General features: G+C 52.9%; 1 protein-coding gene across 1 annotated transcript in view; it reads left to right on the top strand.

The window, feature by feature from the left end:
* Positions 1-451: 451 nt before the first annotated feature.
* Ephb1 (EPH receptor B1) overlaps positions 452-10,658 on the top strand; it is a 442,703-nt gene continuing 432,496 nt past the window's right edge. Inside the window, exon 1 of the mRNA XM_021171331.3 lies at positions 452-834. Coding sequence (XP_021026990.1) covers positions 777-834 — 58 coding nt within the window. The 5' untranslated portion in view covers positions 452-776. The remainder of the gene's footprint in view (positions 835-10,658) is intronic.

Genomic DNA, 10,658 nt, shown 5'->3' with positions numbered 1-10,658 from the left:
CAAGAATAAGACACTGTTAAGGTTCCAGGAATTCTGAGTGAACGAGATCAGACAAGACTCAAAAATAAACAAAATTGATTAGTAAAATGATATAGGGTGGCGGCATTCTGCATAGGAATAGTCAGGAGTAGCTTTGGGGTGTCTGTAAGCACAAGGGACCTCAGTTGACTTCAAAGCGAGCGTGCGAGGCTGCAGTTCTCCGAAATCACCACGAGAGGGAGCGCGATCACCTCCTAGCGCCTTCCTAACCCTCCCACACAGCCTTGCAAGCAAAAGTTTTTCTTAAACTAACAATGCCAGTGTAAGGAGGTGCTCGCGCCTGATTGGATGAGGGAATTTTGCAGGTTTGATTCCTTGATTGGACAGGAGGTGTTAGGGGTGGAGAGAGAGCTGATGGTGGGGGATCCCGCTCCCTCCCCCGTCAGTCTGGCCCGCTCTGTCCTCCCGTAGGCTCCGCTGTAGCTCGCAATGTGACACCAGGACGCACACGCTCTCGCGCGCTCTCCCAGGCTCGCTCTCCCTCACCCTCTCTCACACACGCACGCACACACCCACCTCTCCCATAAACACACACACACACATGCACACCCACATCCACGCGCGCCCGCACCGCCCCACGCGCGCACACTCCCGCCCACGCCCACGCCGCGCTCCGGGGAGTCCGGTCCCGGCCAGAGCGCGAAAGGACACGGAGAAGCCACCCGCCGGGAGCGCAGCGGCGCCCTGGGACGCGGCGCGTCTCCGCTGGGGCTCGGCCTGGGGGCCGCTGGCCGGCGATGGCCCTGGATTGCTTGCTGCTCTTCCTCCTGGCATCTGCAGTGGCCGCGATGGAAGGTAACGTACCCTTCGTGGAGCAACTTGGTGGCTGCCGGTTGCCAGTTCATGGGTGCCGCGCGCTTCGCAGGGCTCCTTTGACTGCTCGGCGTAGCCGGGCATCCTGGTGCTGGAGAGAGAGAATGTCACCGATCCTGGGTAGAGATGGGGCACCGGGCTGGGGCAATACCCACAGGCATGCCCTGTGCCGACCCTGGGCGCCCACAGCAGGTTCGTTCGCACGCAGAGTCTTTCGGCTCCTGTGCTCCGGTGCTCCCAGACAGCACGATCCCCGGACATCTCCGGCTTAGAGAGCCTGTATCCCGCTGCATTGCGGTGCAAGCTCCTTAGCTCTGAGCGAAGCTGGTCTGGGAAGCGATACCTTGGGCCACTGGGCTCCTAGAGTCGGCACCTTCGGCTCTTTCTATGCCGGGCCTGGATGCGCTGGCTGGCGAGCGGTAGCTTGCTGTCTCCCTTTCGCAGTCTGAGGTTTCCGGACTCTGGGCTCCGCAGGCAGGAGCTGCTTGGGGGATCACAGAAGGTCCTACTAGTACCCCAGCAAGTGACTGCCAAGCGAGAAGGGCCAAATCCATTGACCGCACCCTGGGGGGGAGAAATCAGCCCTAGAAGCTGCCGGGTTGCAATCTTCCAGGGACAGCAAGTGCGAGGCGGACGCCTTTCTCGCCTTCTGAGCTTTGGAACAGGGGTGGGCTTGGGTGAGTGCTGGCCGTGCTTAAACTCATCCGGCAGTTAGAAGAGACTGCATGGCTGCGAGCCCACAAGCCAAGACACCATCCCTGCTGGCTCAGCGTGGTTGTGCCTCCCGCTGGTGGCCAGCCAAGCCCGCTCAGCGGACCCCTTACCCGGCGCACCCAGGAGCCCGGGCGCTCAGGGCTCCCGCGAATCCCGTGGGAAATCCCTGCTCGCCTCCCCGCCTCCCGCCCCCTTCCCCGCCCCCAACCTTCCCTGCGGAGCCGCGGCGGCCGCCACCTCCAGGGACGCATCTCAGTAGAGAAGGAGCAGTTAGAGTTTTCTCGAACAGAGCAACTCTGGGGTGAGGCGCCGCCGCCACGCCACTCATGCTGGAAGCCCCATATCCCGATGGATATCTCTGGCCAGGTGGACTCCACCCGTAGGGACATTCCTCGTGGAAGGGTCGCAGCTCTCTGTTTCCCCTGTTGTGTTCCCATTTGAGAGCTGGCTCGACTGGATTGCAGGTTCCAGGTGAAACGGACTCCTTCAGTGGAAACTCCAGACCAACATTGGTCCAGCGTCTCTAACCCTTCCAGTAAGCACTGCCCATTTCCAAGAGATACTGGCATACTCCCGTGCCCCTCTTGGTCATAGCAGGGAAGATGTCTTAGCCATGGCAAAGACTACCGCTGCTCAGTCTCCGTGGAGATGGGGAAGCGAGGAAGCAGCAATTACTGCACAGAAAGCTCTCGCTTGTTTCCTGAAGGTGGCTTTTTGTTTGCGCTTGACCTCCTGCTGCCCTGCGAGGCTGCTGGTCTTCGTGTGTGTGTGTGTGTGTGTGTGTGTGTGTGTGTGTGTGTGTTTGTGTGTGACTTTTGGAATGTGCAGGGTTTCGACTGATATGGAGTGTGGCTAGCACCCCAGCGTAGGCTTGAGGTTGATTCATCCGGAGACACGTGCAGAAGCAGTCGAAATAGAAAAGGATAGAAATCAACCTCAACAAAGCCGGTTGAGAACAGTCGCAAGGTGGAGTGGCCTACAGGACTGTGAGCTGGGGTGGCTTCAAGTCTTCAGTTTGGGGCTGCGCTGATCCGGTTTACCTCTCTTTGCACCTCCGAAGGGTCAGGGATTCGGTCTCAGATGTACACTTTAGGAAGTGCGCTCTCGGCTTTGAGTCTCAATAGATGGAGGGAATGTGTATATAGGTAAAATAGTTTGCAGAGCAATTCGAGGGAACACATCAGGCACCAGGACACATTCCTCCTGAAACACTTGGTTTTCCCCCCTGACTAGCCCCTTGCCTTCCTGGTGGAGCTGTTCATGGGTGCCATTGTGTACGCCCAGTCTGGTGTGCATGGGCTGTGTCACCTAGGCCTGCTGGCAGGGTCTACTTCGGAGCTGTGGCCCGTCTCTCAGTGTCCAGGTTGGGAGCTTTACCCCTTGCTTGGCAGGAAAGCCTTATTCTGGGGATTGAAAAAAAAATCTCTGAAAGGGTTAAAAGAAATACCACATTCAGCAGAATATTAAAGCAGCGTCTTGCCCCTGCTCAGCGCGCAGGGGCAGAACACACCATTCACTCCCTCCTTTTTCTCGAATGACAACAGGCAGGTTCATTTTCTCCTCTCAACACACAGAGCCGCCTTCCCGCCTGCCTGGCTGGGTTGGGGCCAGACTCATTTGGTTTGTGATGAGCACGGAATAATTCTCAGAGGAGTGGATCAATGAGCCGCCTACACAGACAGCAGGGCCCTCCCCAAACTCAGCTCTGGGGAGGCAGTGTTCTCCTCCTTGGTTTCAGCCACTCCAGCGTCTTGTCTTCTTCCTGGCATCTCTGGGGCGGGCAGGTCCTCAGTTTAAGCTGGGGCAGGTACAAAAGAACAGTATCTGTCACTCATGGTCCTGATGGGGAGATGTGGGTGAAGGAAGTCAGGTCCCTTATATGACCTGTGCCTGGGTGGAGGAAGGAAGGTAAAGAGGAAAGAAAGGAGGGAGGGAGGGAGGGAGGGAAGGAGGAAGGGAGGGAGAGAGGGAGGGAGGGAGGGAGGGAGAAATAGCGGGTGTGTTCTGGAATCTACACTACCTGGTCTAACTGAGGGTAGGGACAGGATGGGGGTAGAGGGACATGTCACATGTCATCAGACCGGAAGCTGGTTGGTCTTTATTTGGGGGAACCAGACTGAAAGAGAACATATCTCTTCCCTTCCCTTCTGCCTGTCTCCCTTTCCAGCCAGTCTGCTCAGTGAGGTGTTAGGAGAATACAAGCAGTGCAGGGGAAAGGCTTTCTGGGTTTTCTGGATTGGTTTTCAGAGGGGACCCAGACAGATGGTGAAAGCTGTTGATGTCCTCTGGGCTTTGGGACACAAGGTCTCCCCATAGACACCTACTTCTCCACGAAGCCGGACCATGGCCTCTGGCTTTTTTTTTTTTTTTTTTTTTAATCTCTAGCTCTGTCACTTGGAGACTATCATCTGCTTCCCACGCCCAGGACCTTCACTATCCAGTGAATTTAGGGCCCTCCCATTCCAGTCTTAGATGCTGGGACCAGACCACAACTAAAGAGCCACTTGTGTAATATTTAAATTGAGAAAAAATACTATAGATAGTCTGAAAGAATTCTGTGGAATACGAAGACTCAAGAAAGCCATGCTATTGTTGCATGGGAAAGAGGGAGAGACTATTTTGAAACCCCAAAGAGGGGACAGCCATTGTGGCCAAGGGTTCTAAGATGTCTGGAAGCCTGTGTTTGCCTGGGCAGCTTGCTGTGAACTCTTGGCTCCAAGTTCAGCAAGTTCACTTTCTGTAGGCTCCCTAGAAGATTCCGATGCCTCTGGGAACACTGTCAGGAGGATAGGTCCGCATTAGACTGCAGTCCAAAATTTGGGGAGGTTTCACTTCAGTCTGCATTGACCAAGTTGGAATGAATTGGGCGTCTGCAGTTTTACCGAAGTGTTTGATATTTGAGGGAAAGGCAGCTTAGAGTTAGTAGATTTTGAAACTGCTGGGGAGAAGTATTCTCACACACACACACACACACACACACACACACACACACACACACAGCCCTCCATCAGTCTTTACACCATTTTTATTATCAAGCCCTGTCCCATTTTTCAGGCGAGAAGCCTGAGACACACCAGTCATACTTAATATTTAATAAAGACACCTGTCTGGAAAGTGGTCAAGCCAGAATTTGAACACAGGCAGTCAGGATGTAGAATCTGTGTTCTTACCCGCACTTCCTCTTTCCGCCTCCAGCATAGGCTTTACATGGAACCTATTTGGCCTCCATTCATGGGTGGAAAGAGCTTGGTGCCAGCTCAGCTAGTGGCTGTTGGGGTCCTCACTGATCAGTTGGGCTTCCAGGTTTCCATGGTCTTGGAGAAGAGAAATGACTCCATGCTGACAACAAAGAGTCACTGCCCACAAAGCTCCCCTATGTTTCTTTCTCCTGCCTCTCCCCTGGACACACCAAGACCAACGTCTCTATGGCTCAGGCCCTTACCTGCCACCACAGGTCTGGAGCATGCCTGTCACCTGGATTCCAGGAGTCTGCTCCTTGGAGAAGCTCCCTCTCTTTCTCCCTCTTCTGCCCTAGCCACTTAAGGAACCTGAATATTTCTATTAAATCTCCCTGTCTCGGAAGATGGTGGAGAAACAGCACATTGGATGTCTGCCCTTCTGAGGAAATTACTATAATAATAAAGTAATGCCTTGGGAGAGATTTCATATTTAAAAGAAAAATTTTGCATGCGAAATGCCTCGGCTCTGTCTGCAGATTCCATTTCGGTTGCAGCTATAGGTGGAGCCCCGGGGTTGGAGTGTTCAACCACACTCACACTGGAAGGGAACACTGCCTAAGTGGTTGGCTCAGGGCATCTGCACCATCAAAAAAAAAAATCCCGGATGTTTTAGACCACCATGCTGGTTTGTTGGCCACTCTCTAAAGGTTAAACCATAATGGACAAATATTCCAAGGAGACCTATGGGACGGTGGGTGGATCCTCGGTGTATGGGAATCTACTTTTCAATGCTCAGGAGTCAGTCAAGATGCACAGTCACACTCCCCCTTCCCATGACTCAGTTTCCTCAATGTTGAGTCGAACTGGGAGAGAGGAGCGTGCAAAGAGAATAGCAGAAACTCGGAGCTGGGTGTTTTCTAGGCTTAAAGTGGTGGGCAGATGGATTATTACAAATGAAGTCCTGTGAGGGGCAAGGTGACCCCTGGGGGATTGAGACTAGTGCATGGATCCTCACACTGGATAGGTAGTTGAAGATGTCCTCTCAGGCATTCAATGTCCAGTCATCCTAGACTAATGAGGAGGAAGTCTTGGTGAGCATCAAGAAGGGCCTTGGCCCAGCACTCTTGTGGGCAGACTGTGCTGTAGGAATGCCCTCTGACTAGTAGCAAGTTTAGGTGTATGTAGGCAGTGCAGGCAACATGATATCATGGTCCCCACTGGCACCACGTAGAATTGTGCACCCGGTGCCTCTCAGTGACGTTAAATGCGTTTGTCTCTGATCTCTTTAGTGAGTTTCATCTCCACCCCAGTCTATCAAATGGGTCCTGTGTTACTTTCTGTGAGGCAGTGACCAAGAACAGCTGGCACAAGCAACTGAGAGCAGGGGACATTTATTTTTCTCATGGTTTGGGAGGACTCAGTCACCTTTAAGGGGGAGGCTTGTCGAGAGGTCCATTTCATGATGGAGGAAGAGAGAAAGCAGAGGGAGGGAGAACTCTGGTCCTGGGCTAGCCGCCTCCTCTCCCCTCCCTTATCCTCTCCTCAGGTCAGTGCCCTCAGCCCATAGTGCCACTCGCATTCAGGGTGGATGCCCCGCTCAGTTAATATTCTCTGGAGAAACAGACACACTCTGCCATCTCATGAATCTCGTGGCAGAGCTAATCAAGCTGCCCTTGCGTTCACTCACCCTCGAGGGTACGAGGGTACGCTGGTACGCTTCACTCGGCCATAGTGTTCAGCTCCCAAAGCGTCGACCTCACCTGCCTGCTCTCTTACTTTCTAGCAATTGTGGATGGAGTGTTAGCTCCGGAAAGATGCCCCACACGGAAGATCAGGGGACAACCTTCACCACACCCTAGTAACCCTGCTGGTAACAAGTACAACCAGATGACACACCCGCTAAAGGATCGGGTCCCGCCTCTTTCTGTCACCAGTGCAGATGTTTCCCCAGGTCAGATGAAGTCTCTGCAGCTGCAGACAACACCATTAACAGTTGCTTAAGGAGGCCGTTCATAGAAGGCTCCCCTAGCGTTCTCTGTGGCAGAACTGGGCCAACGTGAAAACATCCAGGAGACTTCCTGAGAATTACCAGGACTCATTTCTGCCCACAGCCTGCACCTGAGGCCCTGTGTCTCTCTCCCCTCCTGCTTTCTGGCAGCAAGTGACAAAATGAATGATTTGAATTTAACCTCCTCGGCTCTGCTTCTCCACCTCCTGGTGGAGGTGATAATGAGCAGAGAAGTGGGCAGAAGCAGGTGGTCAGGAGGGGAGTGGGCAAGCTCTCGAAGAGGGGCCCTTACACTAGCCTGCAGGCTCTCTGCACTGGAAAGTCAGACACACCATGGTCTCTGCTTAAGGGGCTGAAGAAGCTCCAGGGAGCATGCAGCAGGTGTGTCTCCTGTGCCATCTCAACATATGAGAAGCAGAACAGGAGACATGATTGAAGCAGGGATAGGCTGTCTAGGAACCATCCCAGATACTGCTAGTATCAGAACCGGACTGTGCGCCCACCCACTCGTGGAACGTTCACCTCCTGCACAGATGCACATGCCTTCAGTGGCTTGCTGGGCATCTCTTCTGGGATACAGGAGAGGGATCTGAGGCCTGTATGGACATTAACTACCCCACAGCTAACATCCAAAGTGGTTTGCCAGACTCTCAGTTCAGCACCTTTGCTACTAATCACTGCTTATACGTGGATTAAAATTAGGAATGTTTACTTCTAGACCTGGAACCCTCCCCCCACCCCCCCACCCCGGCCTGCCTGATGTCATTCAAGGTCCCAGTTGGCCATATTTTTTTCTTCTGTGTCTGATCTTGGGTCTCTTCTCATTGTATAGAGCTGACTCAGCTGTTCTGCCAACTGGAGGGCAACCTCAGGGTGTGTGGTCTCTCATTTACACACTCCTTCTAAGAGCCTCCCCTTGCGTCTGGGGTCATGGATTGCTTTCTTTCACCACGTGTCCTCTGGGTCTTGTACTCATTGGGGTCAGGGGCTCAAACGTTTGCAGAGTGGAATCTATGCCTATCCTTGCTGCTGAGGGAATAGACAGGAGTTGTGTGTGTGTGTGTGTGTGTGTGTGTGTGTGTGTGTATGCATGTGAAGGGTGGGGTGGGGAGATCGGGGTACTATGCAGGCCTGGGTCTCTGTCCATGTTCTTATCTGCTAGAAACAGGGCTGGAGGCAGATGGGTGCCCCTGTTTCTTTCTTGGGGCCCTGCCCTACCTACCTGAGCCTGGGCTCTGCTGTTTCCTGATTGACCAACCACTCCCTTTCCTCTGGCCAACTGCAGACTGGATAGCTTCAGAGGAAAACACTGGGCTGAACCTCAGCACTGGATATGGGAACTCTTTCAACTCCTCAGTCTATGGGCAGTGGCTTGCCCTCTGAGGGCCATGACCATAGATAGGACCCAGCCGGAAGTTGAACAGTGGTAGCAGAGAGTTGGTCTTATCTGTGAGCCACAGCTGGGCCCTCGGGTTGACTTGTCCTCTGCTTTTCCTTGTGCTGTGTTTCCAGCACAGCAGCATAGGACCCTTGCTCTGTCTCTCTCATTGAGGCCAGGGGCGTCTGGAGCTGGGAGGTGAGCCGGAGGAGAGGGAAGGGGTCCCATGTGTTCTCATACCCATTTCTGCCCCTGAACTCTGCTCTTGCTCCTGGATGTCTGCTGTGGTCTTCACGGGACTGGAAGCCCCTTCTGGGTGTCTCCACACCTCTGAGGATGAGTGCACTCCAGGAATAGGGGTGGTCAGTAAGCTTGGAGGGAAAGGATGGGCTGTCAGTGTCACCAGAAAATCCATTAAGTTTAGGGGATGTTCCAAGAAGCTACTGCTGAGGACATACTTTGGGTGTGAGGCCGTGACTTGGTACACGACATCCTCACATTTATACCATGTGTGTGAGACCCTTGCTGGTTCCCTGGTATTTTCAGAACCCAAGAAAGACCCTTCACCATCCCGGCTCTTCCTCTCCTTATGTCCCACTCTCCCTCAGTATTGTCCTCTCCAGCTCCACACAGGCAAACATGGGTGCACATGTCTTACAGGCCGAGAATATCTGCTGCTCTTTATGCCCTGGGAGATTGTCTGACCCTGTTGTTACCTCTGGGGGTTTCAGGTGGATTTGATGAGTTTCCTGCTGATCTTTTTCAGCCCCAAACTAAGTTCAGGGTTCACCCCAGTGGACCCCTCTACTTGTGATCATTCCTTGCCCCAGGATCCGATCACAGAAAGAAAAGGAATGTTTAAAGCTGAGTCATGAATATTGTATCCATCTGCTGTGGTTATAAAAGACCATAAAGAGCTAGTTCTCTCTCCCTCTGCTCCCTCCTCTCTTATTTGAGCTGCCACATTGTCAAGAAACTCAGGTGGCAGGGCAAGGTCCCAGAGATACCCTGTGCACATCCCAGCTCATGTTCCAGTCTGTGACCAGCTTCCGATGCTGGGCACAAATGAGCCTTCAGGTGGCTACCACTCCATCTTTTGAGCCACCATTGCTTTTCCAGAGTGGAAGGGGTGGGCAAGCCTTCTTCAAGAGCTTTGTCTGAACTGTGGGTTCAGGAACAAAATAAATGCCGTCATTGCTTACAGGTACTGAGCCTGGATTGATCAGGTGGCAAGTGATAACTGGAAACCCTAAAAAAAAAAAAGATGGTAGAAAGAATTAGAAAGCCATGCAGAAGGCTGAGGTGGTGGAGAAGATACCGTGTTTCATTCATGTAATGTTTTGCAAACATCTGCTAACCTCCCACGGTGAGCAGGGTCCAGGTGCTCTATCTTCAGGAGTGGGCTGGCTACTGGGGCGTAGATGGTCACCAGGAAGATAAACAGCATGATTTCAGGACAGATATAAAGGGAACAGATGGGATATAACTGTGAGTGCTGGGAACAGGGTTGGGCAACGTAAGGTTGGAGGCAGGAGTCTTTCTTTCCGTTTGAAGGGCAGCTATAGCAAGCTGGCATGCTATGCATGGGGGATAAGTTTTGATTTGACTCGAGTTCTGTCTGGTCCAACTGAGGCAAGATGGAAGATGCCTTACGCATCTGGTGAAGCAGCCTCGTCTCTGAGTATCACATAAGGGTCGAGCCACGTCCAGATTCTGTAAGGGGCAACTCTCGGGTGTGAGATGCAGGGCAAGCATTTGCCCCGCAGTCCATGAACACCTAGAGCACTTTTGTTGAGCATCTATGTGAGAAACTCTATCCTGAGGACCAAAGCCACAGAGATAAAGAATACAGCCCTTCCTTCAAGGAGCTTACTAAACAGCAGACTGGTGGGGGAGACAGAGGCTCGGAAACTACAGTCTGCTTTTGAAAGGATGTTGGAGGGATGCACGCAGGTGGATGCGTGGATGGTTCCACACCTGTCACTGGGGGGTGAGGACAGGGGCATGCTTCAAACCAGAAGGGGTTGAGGAAGAAGTGTGTGTGCAAGTGTGCGTGTGTGTGCAAGTGTGCGTGTGTGTGTGTGTGTGTGTGTGTGTGTAAAAGAGAGAAACTGCACGTGTGTGTGTCTGTGTGTGAGAGAGATATATAGATAGAAACTGCATGTGTGTGTCAGAGAGAGAGGGGGAGAGAGAGAGATGGAGACATAGAGGGGAGGGAGGGAGGGAGAGAGAGAGGGGAGGGAGGGAGAGAGAGAGATGGGGGAAGCCTGTGCATGTGTGTGAGATAAAGACCACCATGTGTGTTGGAGGAATGGGTTTCTTGGAGGAGGGGCAGGGCATTGTCTGAGGTGGGGGTGGGTAGAATGAGAGGTCCAGGTGGTTCTCATCCTTTTTCTTATGAAGGTGGACATCCAGAGCTTTCCACCAAAGGCTTTAGGCTTTACCTACCAGCCATATGTTTTGTTTGTAGTGACAGATGCTCAATTCAGGCTGGAGGAAAAAAACAAAACAAAACAGAATAGGGACC

Source organism: Mus caroli, unplaced genomic scaffold (genome assembly GCF_978045245.1).
Source record: "Mus caroli unplaced genomic scaffold, Mus_caroli_1 scaffold_11, whole genome shotgun sequence".
NCBI lineage: Eukaryota > Metazoa > Chordata > Mammalia > Rodentia > Muridae > Mus > Mus caroli.
Note: the sequence above shows the minus strand (reverse complement) of the source record. Positions and strands in the feature narration are given on the sequence as shown.